The 13,351-nt window shown below is 24.3% G+C and overlaps 1 protein-coding gene across 5 annotated transcripts in view; it reads left to right on the forward strand.

Moving 5' to 3' along the window:
* Positions 1 to 13,351, forward strand: part of LOC132922735 (protein kinase C, brain isozyme) — an 80,953-nt gene that overhangs the window by 53,158 nt on the left and 14,444 nt on the right. For all 5 annotated transcript variants that reach the window (XM_060986401.1, XM_060986402.1, XM_060986403.1 and 2 more), the window contains 2 exons: positions 6,394 to 6,547; positions 12,317 to 12,545. In XM_060986401.1, coding sequence (XP_060842384.1) covers positions 6,394 to 6,547; positions 12,317 to 12,545 — 383 coding nt within the window. The remainder of the gene's footprint in view (positions 1 to 6,393; positions 6,548 to 12,316; positions 12,546 to 13,351) is intronic.

Consider the following 13,351-nt stretch of genomic DNA (forward strand, 5'->3'; position numbering starts at 1 on the left):
AATATCCAATAACCTATCAATAAAAATGTTTAACAATTAATTACAGTATATACAAGGGATATAATAGTGGTAATAAAGTATAAATTCTGAGAGATAGTTTTGGTATTAAAGATAAATATAGATGAGTTTCAAGAATAAATTTCTCGCTTGAAGTAGCTTAGGTTGTATTAGGCTGGAATTTCAAACTTGAAAATTCCTCTTAAATTATTATGTTTTCACTGCAGGAAATGCAGAACATGGTACTTTGGTTTGAGGGTGAGATCTGACCAGAATTTTGATGCTATCGTGGAAATAATCGCCGATCTTTAACCTACAACCATTTGTTATTCGTAAAAAAAATATGTACGTAATAAACACATCGTTTTTTAATAAATTGTTTCATTTTTTTAAAATTATTAATAAAGACAGTAATATTATAAAAACATTTTACAAATTGTATAGACATACCTATTCAATTATGTACGGTCGTGAATAGGCGAACAATAGAAGGTATATATATTGAGAAATAGAATCAATTACCGTATCATCTAAGCTTTAATTTTTGTACCTTTACATATAATATTTAAATATTTATAGTTGATTACATTATTAATTATATGTATAATAACAAAAACTTAATATAAAACGTAATAAATCACGAATAATAATATAAATGTATCAAGCAACATGTAAATAATTGGGCATAAAACAAAATTTATTATATATAAAATGAAAATTTTCAAAATATATAGATTAATTATAAGATATTACCACGATTTTCTGATAATATGACTCAAAAGTTAATATCTTAATATTAATAATATAAATAATATAATAAATGCAATGTTTTCGTAAAAAATTAAATGTACCTACCCTAATGCTAATAGTAAAATAAATAACTTTAATAAAAATATCAAATAACATAATATCATGAAATTTACTTAGTGTTAGGATGACAGACCGCCATCGCTTAAAATCGTTTTTAGTAATTATATTCTATCATTGAATACAAACGTAATAAGTACTTTCATTGTAGTGGACCACTCGATATCTACTGTTACAGAAAAGCGGTGTTAATTTATTCATGCCTATGTTATTATTTATATGTTACTTAACTTTAATAAGAATTTCATTAAAAATAAATAGAATAATGTTTTTAAAATGTATTAAAATTATTTAATTACTGCATAGTGTAGAGGTATTTAACCTAACTTTATAAATTTATATTTTTCAGTTTTAGTTCTAATTTTGATATTTTCATAAAGTATTATTTATTTGTGAATACGTTTTGATATGATTAACATTTTAATTTGATCGTTTATAAAAAACAATAATATTTAAAATAACTTTCCATGTTCTGGTATAAAAACCACACATGGAAATAATAAGATTTTCAGGTTTTATTTATGTTTGAAGATAATAGAGTATGAAGATTGTTTTTAATTGTAAAAAATCAGTTATTGTTATTTTTCCGTTGATTTCCATTTATTCAATTTTTTTGTGTAATGGTTTAATTACTTATACGTAAGTTATTAGACATACATGATAAATACATTCTTATTTTTAAATTATTGTGTAAGTATATGGAGACAAATATAATATAGTATAATTATTTATCGATTAATTATTGGAATTAAAATTTAAAATCATAATTTATTAGAATTTTTTACATGGGTTTTAAACTTACTTTTACAATAGATAACCGAAAAAAGTATTTTATTATTTTTAGAGATTTTACCTATTGTTAGATATATATTTTAACTTAATTATATTTTTTAAGAATTATATATTTGTTGCATAATGAAAAAGTGATTTTAAACTATGTTATATTATGTAAAATTTAACCATCGGCAACTCCAATATGTTATAACAAAGGTAGCATTACTTTTTATACTTTTAATAATATTTTGCTTCAAGTTTAACAGCTTTATAATTAAAATTGTATTTTACTTAATTGATTAATTATACTATTCGGTTTTACTCAGTACAACTGTAAGTAAATGTTATCATAAGACTTATAATTTATATTTATTATACCTATGTAGATATTTATTTATTGTATTTGAAAATATATTTTATTTTTAAAAGTTTTTCTTATCAAACTTTTGTTAAATATAAAATATGATGAATGATTTATAATATATTTATATAATTGATTGTATGTATTTATACATATTAATGAAAATCGCATATAAATATATTTTCTATTTTTTTCCTTAAATTTTTGGTAAAATTTTAAAAATATAAAACGTTTTAAAATAGTATAATACTATAATGTACCAATACATTATAATAAATTATTATTATTTTTTTATTACAGTAATAAATTTAACTTTTGTAAATACAATTTTTAATTTTTAATTCATAAAATACGTGTAAACACTGTAAACTGACATACTATTTTTGCATTTATATTACTATAATAATGAACTATTTTCTATAATAATATTTTTCCACATTTTATTTGTTTATTCACATGAGTCATTTGTAAAAAAATATACTATTTTTATTATTTATGACAATTCTTGCACGCTACCTATGTAGCATGTATTTCATTCTCTCTTCAAAAAAGCCATTTAAAAATGTAATGTAGCAATTCTTAATGGCTATTTTGCTGATAAGAATTGCTTTTTTTCTTAAAAAATATTATGTCATTATTTAAAATTGTGATCATTTTTTCAAAAATATTGATGATTACAAAAAGATCAAACCATTTAGAAAACATTAATATTTTGAATTTTTTAGCCTTAAAGTTAATTAAATTAATGGAAATTTAAAATCCTAGATCTGTTCATAAATATTTACTTAGGATTTGGTGTTAGTGAAAATGAACATACTGGATCAATTTTGTTTTGTCTACATTTAATGTGACCCGAGTAATAGATTGTCATCTATGTTCCATGGAAATGTGCAATTTTTAACAGCCTTACAAATACGTAAACAACTTCTTCTTTCTATCCCGTTTGAATTATTAATTGTTTAATTAATTGACACTTATAAATCTGAGACTGATTTCAACTCGATTTGATTTCAAGTAAATACTACTGTTTGCTAATTGGTTATATGAATTTATCTTTGTTAATTATTATGTCGTTGAATATATATTTTGGCTTAACATTGTAAATCGCATAATTGTGTCAACAGTGAAGCACAGCAGACCCGTTTTAGGAGCTATTCAGAATTATAAAATTGTGTACGAAAATCTTGAATCTTATGGCTTGTATACTTTTTCGTTTTATATTGGATTACACTTTATACAGTTTTTATTTTGAATATCAAATATCCATGCCGTCGTTATGTACACACAATATAACATTTTATTGGTTAGTTTTATAAAATTATAAAATATTTAACGTATATATACGTATGACATGATAAACTCGTTGATTTATATATTTTTAGTTTGAAATGCACAACTAATCATAATTAATGTCTAAAATATAAGAAAATAAGGTATGTTTTATGGCTGAATTAATAGAAATGTATTAAAAATGTTATTAATTTAAATAATTTAAAGAATAAACGACACATAAATATTGGTATTTTAAATAAAGTTAATGAATACAATAAGTTACAATTATAATTTAATGTCTTTAAATTAGTATTTCAAAGCCAACGACATTTTTAGAAAAATATTTTTATAATATTTATAACATTTGTATTATTTATTAGGGTTTATACTATATAAATATATGGTTATCTTAATATTTTTAATATGTGTAAGAATAGTGGCAACATTTTGTTTATAAACTTCGAAACCATTTGTCTAATAGATACAAATTTTTATTTTTATAAATTCTTTAAACTATTGTTGAATCAATTTTATAATGTTTTCATTTTAATTACGATGAGATCTGTATTCTGACTGAACAAATTGTTATTATAAGATGTATAGCTTATAATTTATATTTTCTAGATTATTTTGATTACCTATTTGTTAGTTATTAAAACTTTATAAACATATTCAATTTAAAGAAAAAATAAGGACTAGGTTTTGATAAAAAATAGTTTGGAGCTATCTAATAAAATAATTATTTGAAATAATCAGAGATTAAATTAAAATTAAAATCTTTTCTTGTATATTATGTTCTGTTTATTAGTACGTTTAGTTAGTTATGTATTATATAAGTTTACTATTTTACAATAATTAGTAGACAAAACTAAGTATAGTATTTTTTTTTAAATTTTCTAAGACTTCTCGTCTCTAATGAATGTGGTCGACAATAAGCTATTCGACAGTCATGCAAAAAAAGGTCGCTGGCTCACGATACCACGACTTTCTGGCACGGTTTTCGCCTAATGTTTCGAGCAAATCCTTATGGGGATTCTTTAGACATGTCCTTTTTTTTTCTTACTAGCACCCACTTTATATCCATATATTTGAAGGAGACCCTTTTGTTGTACCTGCCAAAATGTGAATAAGGTATTTACTGGTTAGAGTGACAGTAATTGTTCAGTTCTGTTATACCAATGAACGTGATTATGACGGTGTGTTAACAATGTTGACAAAAGGGTTGGGGAAAAAAAATTAAATTAATTTTATTTAAAAATATAAAAACATCTCTTAGATTTATTTTAATATGAATAATGAACACTGATAACCGGTAGGTACATATTTTTTTTTTGTAAAAGATTTTTTCGATTGTTAGAGCTTTCAATTATAAATTACAGTTATGTTTTTTTTGTTTTAACGAATTATCTAAGTAGGATTGACTTATTTATCAATCTATGGAAATTTAAACTGTTACATTTAAAATTATATCTTTAATTAATAAGATTATTGACATCAATGAAATCGTACAATTATATTATATACTCTTTTTATGTAAACTATATATATTTAATACATTTCTATCTATTTTCGCGTTAATTAGTCATTTAAAATATTTTTAATTTTTGATACAACTATGCAAGCCCAGATTAAGATAATTTTGGGCCCGGGGCCAAACAATTCTAGGGGCCCATAACCATAATCAAAATATTGGTAACTCACAAATAAAAATATTTCAGACAAAAAAAAATTATATTTATAAATTTATTTCTTACTTTTTTAAATACAAAAATAAAAATGTTATTTGTATAAATTATTGTACATATTTCTTTTGATATATGATATTTACTACTATTTTTTTATCCAAATATTTTTGATTTAATAATAAAAAAAACCGTACTATTCGCCAGGGGCCCATTATTGTTTGATATTCGTTGTGGATCCAGGGCCATGGCCCCCCTTAATTTGGGCTTGCAACTGTTCACTTTTAACATTAGTAATGCTGTGTAGGATCATGTTTGTTTAAATGTTTAAAATATTTAATAACCTAATAAATCATTTTAATTATCTGTTTTTTATTTTATTATAATATTAGAATAAAATAATTGTATATTCTACATCAAATGATGATAGTCGTGTAAATTGCATACCTACTAAATATTAGTGTAATAATTATTGGTTGCGGATTATTAGTGATTTTTCTTTAAATTTAGGGATTAAAAACTTTGTGGGACCATAGTACTTATGTATAATACATAATATATATTGTACGCAAGAATATTATATAATCCATTTCAAATTTGTGATAAATCGTTTTAAACGTTATTAATAAATAATAATAAAATTATAACAGCGTATATCCTTATACAGTAAATATTAAATGTTTAACCTGTATTGTCTATATATAATATTTATATTATAAATAAACGAAAATCGCACTGAATATTATAAATTATGCATAAAATGTGGTCCATTTATCAATTAGTCATTTTGTACTCTTATTTTGATCGGGTTTTTTTTTAATAACAAAATAATGATGTTATCTTTTTGTGGTCTATTTATTTATATTGTACGTTTGTCACAGTTGGCCTCGGGGTACCATGAGTATAACTGTTATATTGAAATTTTACCATTCAACGTTGTCTATTCATCGAACATTTTTTACGTGCTAAACAACGACATCTACTGCAGCAGTGGTGCCTGTGTTTGATACATATTTTTCAACGACTTGACTCGGCTGTTTTAAAATATTAATTTCCATACCCATTGTGTTATACATAATTCACTTATATTATTATATTTACTCCATTGTTATATTGATTTTATAATAGTTATTTATAAGTGAATCGCGGACGCGTAATAAATTAAATTTAAGACTAGTGGTCTGACGGATCAATGAATTCGTGATTACGATTCTTGATTTGAAAAAGATTCTTAGTCCGTGTGATGTGGACTTATTTATGATACTGAAGGAAAATATAAGTATAAGACCATCAGTTGGATGTAATAATATTAATGGTCTTCTACCCAAATACTACTCCTAAATCCATCCTCCTGATGCCCTTCTTAGTTTTTATAAATAATTTTTGTTCTGTGTCATTTATTTTATTACAACGTACTATTATTTGCTTTTATGTTTTTAGTTCGCCAAGGAAAAAATCTCATTCCCATGGATCCTAACGGGTCATCAGACCCCTATGTAAAGTTGAAACTTATACCGGATACAGATAACATAAAGAAGAAAACCAAGACAATCAAATCATCGTTAAATCCCGTATGGAATGAGACAATTACGTTGTGAGTACAATTTTATTTTTATTTTAACGCCGAGTTATTTTGATTTGTGAAGATGTCTTTTTTAAACAACAGTATACATATAATTATTCTTACAAACAACACTTTGATTTTATTGATTCAATAAACAAAAAGTGTGATAAGAATTTATTTTTTAGTTAATCTGCCCTGCTTCAAAATTGCAATAACACTTCCATCCACCATGTTTGAGATTAGGCTTAAAGATACCTGCTGCGATGTTGATTGATTAAGAATGTCACATGGGTTTTTGTGTTCGGAGTGTGGTGAAGTATTATTAATTTGTTTGATGTCCATGGGTTCCATTTTAGATCGTATCATTCTATTTTACCCCAAACCTCCACCCCCTAACCGCCCAAAAAAGCCGAGGCAAACTAAATATTTTCATTTCATTTGTTCTCGTGGAATTCTATTAGCGTTTATATTGTTTGTTCGATGAAATGAATGAAACTCGCGGAAACAAATAGATTTGATATCTTGGGTTAAAATACAATAGTATATGTATAGAGTATACGTTTTGGGAATAGTCTCCGGGGATTTTGATTTGTGAATATACGAGTATATTATTATAATCCTATCAAAATAACAAACAATAAAGGACTAGGTATAAAGTTGAAGTGTGCAAACTTGTTATGAAAATTAATTTCTGTACGTATATGTAAATATTTTAAAGTTTTTGATTATACAGAGATGAAATAGACTATTGAAATATTAAGAAAATATAAGTTAATGCGTTTAAAAATTGACGTGTTTTTTAAGTAATTAATGTCGTAAATAATTTTAGTAATTATTTACTGGAATAGAAATTTTATATTTACTTTTACTATGTACAATTTTTTTTTCGAGACTATATATTAATATGAATATAAAGATAACTAAAAAACTACAAATATATTTTTTGATTAAAAATTTACCATTATTTCACTTAATTTTTTCTAATAATATAATTTTAAAAAATATATAGTTTATCATTATTATTATATTATTATTATTATAACAATAATTTTTAATTCTAAATGAATAATATTTAAATTAACCAAAATTTTTTCATTTTTTAGTAATATAGTATATTATGATTGACATGTTATATTTTATATATATGTTTTTTTCTATTTATTTATTACGATTGATGACCACATAGTACATGTTTCGTTAATCGCTATATTATGTATTAAACATTTAAACAATCTATAATTTTAAATATTATTAATATAATATATAATATAATAAATAATAATATACATAGGGTCCCACCAACTTAGTCTTCGTGCATAGCCGCTTATTATAAATCAACCTTCTGCTTAATCTTAGAATTTACATAATTATTTGAATATTTAATGAAAATCAGTAATTTAACTTTTAAAATATTTAAATATATTAACTTCATAAATCGGCTATCTAACAATTCTATAAAAAACGCAAAAATAAAATTTTTAATTTCTAGAAATAACGTAGAATTAAAAAATAAACTATATATATGAATATTTAACTCCAATTTTCTAAAATTATATTTCATAAAAATTAAATAGAAAAATTAATTTAACATTTTGTGTATTATTTAGGTATTTAAATAAAATTATTTATACCGAAGAGAAGTTTTTACCCAGATATATTGTTTATACTTAGTGTTCTGTTTTAAACAATTATTATTTACCGCTTACTGATCCGATTTTTGTAGTTCGAAACTTCTGAAAAAAAAAATTGTTATAAATATTTTATTAAAAAACAGTAATTTAATATAATGTTTATTAATTTTTTTTTCATGAGTTTAATAAGTTAGTTATCCCCAAGGTTAAATTAGATAAAGCTACAAAACAAAAAGTTAAGACATTAATTTGAGTTATAAATAATAAATTAAGTGTTAAAATAAATTATTAACTACATTGATAATTTTTTTTTGGTTTTATTCATAGAAATTATTCAATTTTTTTTTTTATAAGTGATACAAATTATATTTTTACTGTTTAAATAAAAATAATTAGTTAAATAATTTAATTGAAGGTTAAGTTTTTTTACAATGTTTTTAAATTAAATTTCTATTAAAAACGAATTTCGTAGAATTTTGTAATTTCATCGTATTTTTATGATTTTCATTTCGTGATTCATATTACATATAATATAATGTTCTCTGTATTACTCGCTCATTAATTATTGAAACAAAGAGATGTATGTATAGAAAAAAGTACGTACCGTTAAAAATAATTATTCTTTGCATTGTACAGAATCCCAAACTGTCTTAAATTTAATATGCTGTTTGAAATGTTTGAAATCCTAACGAGGATAAATAAAAAAAACAAAAAGTTTATAATATGTTTTTAAATTGTATATAATATATATATATATATTAATATTTTCACTTACCTTATTGATCAATCTATTAAATCTTGGGTGACAAACAATAATATTTCAAAATGTAAAAAAATGTATAACTCAAACATCGATATTTATTAATTATAATTAGGATAAATAGGATATTATGTAACATTATAGCATATTGTACATCCTCGAACTCAACTAAACACGGTATCTTTGTAAGTTAGTAAATTATTGGTTCTATCCACTTTTCATTTACCTCGCCAAAATCAATGAGTAAAACAAATCATTCAAGTTGTCTATTTAAACAGCTATCTTATTAGCAAAAACTCCTTTTTACTTTTTTCTTTCATATTATATTATAATATTATATAACACTATATTACAAGAAAAATTAGTTGCCAAATAAATTACTGGCAGCGGCGGTAGCTGGTTATTTTTTATTTCAGTGTAGTTGCGATTTCTACTATTGAATCATAATATTGTCTACAAAAACAAATAAAAATGTAATTTTTACTCAAATTCCAATTCAAAAAACGCTGTTCGGGTCGCTCGATATTATATTGATACTGTAGTATATGTGAAATGCTGTAGTGTTTATTTTGTTCGATATACAGACTGTCGGAACTCCCACCAATTTTGCCGCAAAACCTTAACGAGTGTCCAACCATTGGCGTGTGAACTCTTCAAAAGACCACTCCCACTGTCTTGTAGCCGTCACACGTGCACTGCAAAATGAGAATATTATATTATTATGAATTTATGATTATTATTTACTTTTTTTTTTTTATGCCAAAATAATATCTTCATTATGATGTACTGATGTGAATTTGATAAACCTCTGAAACCTTTAAAATGCCTTAATTGTGTTCACGTGTCAATCAAACTGGACGCTCGTTCCTGTACGTTGTTATTGCACATAACGCTTATAGGGTAGTGGAATCACGTTATCTCTTTAACTAGAAACGTCCAAGCAATTTGCATGTAACCGTCCTACAAATTATGGCGCTGTACCACATCCTATTGGCTATTACACATACGTCACGGCGCTTTTTATTGTGGTAACAAATGTGTCGTACACGGAACTTCCGTCAATGCATTGTTAACAAAAAATCTAAGTATCCATCTTCCAGGAACATGAAATATCTAATCCACTTAATCCGAACGACCGACGACGTCACTGCGGTTTTTTCTATTGTCGTCGATGTTTGGCGCGTATTGAAACATAATAATATGTAGTACTAAGTATTACTGCAGTATAACGCGCTCATCTTTTCCGATGTATTGATGGTGTCCTTAAAACACTCTTGGTCTGTCATAAATACTATAGGATTATTATTTATTATTATTTTATTATTTCTTTTTTCTTTTTTTATTTCACGTATACACATCTGCGCGACTACTAAATATTTTACTTTACTATTTAATGCTTCGAGAGTAAGAAAATAATATATTTATGAATAATAATTATTTTATAATAATAATTTAAATTTGTGGTTTTATATTAACAAGTTTAATAAGAACTTAAATTGCCAAATAATTTCGTGTCTAAGTAAATTTTAATAAAAATCAATGTGTGACTGGAGTTTAGAATATATACATTAAAAGTCGATACAATGTCGTAATAAATTATACTTAGTTAATAAAATCAGATTCTCCGTGAGCCGTGTAAAATCGTACAAATCATTTTTTTTTTTTAATATTATTCGTTTATTTAATCGTTCTTATATATATATATATATATATATATATAAATATATGAACATGTGTGTGTGTGTATAAAATTACTTCGAACTATAATTTAAAAAAAAAAAATAAAAACATAGCGTTGGATTTAGTTTTAGTAAACAATTAAACATTAATACAGAGATGCAATTGAAATATTACATGTTTCAATTATTTCATTGGTTAAATCAAGTTCGTGATTAAATATTTTAAAATTTATTTTTATTGTATCAAGTTAATTTAGTTATATTTAAAATTAGTTATTTTAGATAAATAATCTTTATATTATTTCTTGCATAATGTTTAAAGTTAGTATAGCCTTTTGCGGAAATACAAACTCAAGACTCGACAAACATTTTTTAGATTCCGAGAAAAGCGATGAATGTATTGATTTTACAATGATGTCTGTTTTTTTTTTGTATCTGACGTCACCTTTAGGATCAGTAAAAAAGCTTCAGTTTTAAACTTTGAGGGTGGTTTCTGGTAGCGAATAGGATCTAGTTAGTACTTCGGGAGGTCAAAAGTTAAATATTCCCATATACCTTTCAAAATAATCGGAAAAAAACTAAAAATAATTACGGAAAATGGTAATACGTTTACACAAAATAGTTTCCAATCGATTTTATTTTTTTTTGTTGTAATTCAAAAATGAACAACGGTAGGTACTTGACATTTTCATCAAATATTTATATTAGCGTTTTCTAGACATGATATAATTTGAAAATATTGAAAATACATAGTCACAATTTTTTATATGAGTGTTTGAAGCTTTTGTTAACATCATAAATATTTAATACAAGGTTCTTCTACAACAATTAAACAATTTTTTTAAATGACAATTTTTTTTGAACAATTTGAAATCTAAATATTATATTTGGGAAATTAAACTTTTTGTCTTTATGTATATTAATAATTTTTATGTAAAATAGAATTTTGAAAATATTTAAATTAATTTTAAGCTATTATACCTGCTTTAACATATTAATATAATTATACATTGTTAGGTTATTGCCTTATAACTTATAATAAATTATAATATTATAACAATTAATAATATAATATATGTGATGTTTTGGAAAAAAATAGTTTAGTCTATCGTTTAGAAAAATAAATTATAAAATATTTTAAGGAATATAGAATAACTATTTTGCATACATTGCAGATATTTAGTATTGAATCAAATTTAAAACGTTATAATATTTATTACAGTAAGTTTCTCATCAATAAAGTTCACTTAAAAACTTTAAAAAAAATAATGTTTATGTTGATTGTAAACATTTTTTCTTTGGAAAATACTTAATTCGTTTTTTTCTTTACATGAAAATTATTGTTTGTCAATAATAACTTATTAATGATAAAAATGTATTTTAATGGGAATAGTTTTAATGTAATTTATTGTGCAATAACGATGAATCATTTATTAGTTTTTTAGTTTATAATTGTTTATTTCATTAAACGTTTAACTTGAATATTATTTTTAAAGTTGAAAAATATATGTTTACGCCTTGGGAGACAATAAAGAATTGAGGAGATATGAGTGTTTAAGGAAGTTCAAAAAGATTGCAAAGCAAATCAATTTATAAACTCTGTCTTTTCTTGACATCAAAGTTGACATACGAAACTTATGGATCTTGAAATTCAATCGCAAAACTTACTTTCTATTGTTCCGGGGAAAACGTCACAACAATGATAAAACTATGGTATTGATTTGTGCAGTGAGCTGAAGCCTGAAGATAAAGATCGCAGACTATTGATTGAGGTGTGGGATTGGGACAGGACGTCCAGAAACGATTTCATGGGATCTTTGTCGTTTGGAATATCGGAATTGATCAAATTGCCAGTAGAAGGTTGGTTCAAACTATTAACTCAAGAAGAAGGGGAATTCTATAATGTACCCGTGCCCGAAGAGGGTGCCGACCTAGCTGCACTAAAATATCAAATGCGGGTAAGAAAATTATAAGTAATTTTTTTTAAGAAGACGCTTCACCCACATGTGTTGTCTCTATCTTACAAACGTACAATATAGTAGAAACCGTTTCATGCGGACAAGAAACACTCGGGCTGTAATCAAAGTTTAGCAACCAAATTTTCATAATATAATAATGAGAATATTGACTGTGTAACATCATTTGAAATTTTTTGTAATCACTTATTAGTGATATCATAAAGTTCTTATCGTTTCAATATCCATTATTTCTTTTTTTGTGTTTTTCAAACTTGAAAACAAAAAAAAATAAAAATGATGTTGGACAATAAAAATTTTCACTTTTGTGTGAAATTTTGTATGCTATACTTGCACTACAGCTTTTATGGTTCTTGACCACGGTTGAAAACGGTTTGTACTATGTTGTCCGTTTGTAAGATGGAGATAATATATGCGCGTGAAGGGTCCTCTTAAGTAATATGATGTGACTATTTTGATTTATCCTTCATCATTTAATTCTATCTGCGCGTGTACTTTTGCGTGTTGTGTATCTATATTTAAACGTTTGCAGTTCAATTTTGAGTACATTCATGCAAAATATGATTATTGCATATATAATTGGTTCTTCTTGATGATAATGCTATACAGAACTTGGAACTAAAATCTTTCAACTTTGAGCAGCATGATGAAACTTTTGTACTTTTATTTTCTTCTCCTATCTTCCTTCTTTTTTTTTTTGCTACTGAAAATTATCTTTATTTGTTCTATTTAATTTTGTGTGTTCTTCAAATAACTAATGTTATTCACGTTTATGTAAGCATTGCACA

This window comes from Rhopalosiphum padi, chromosome 2 (genome assembly GCF_020882245.1).
Source record: "Rhopalosiphum padi isolate XX-2018 chromosome 2, ASM2088224v1, whole genome shotgun sequence".
NCBI lineage: Eukaryota > Metazoa > Arthropoda > Insecta > Hemiptera > Aphididae > Rhopalosiphum > Rhopalosiphum padi.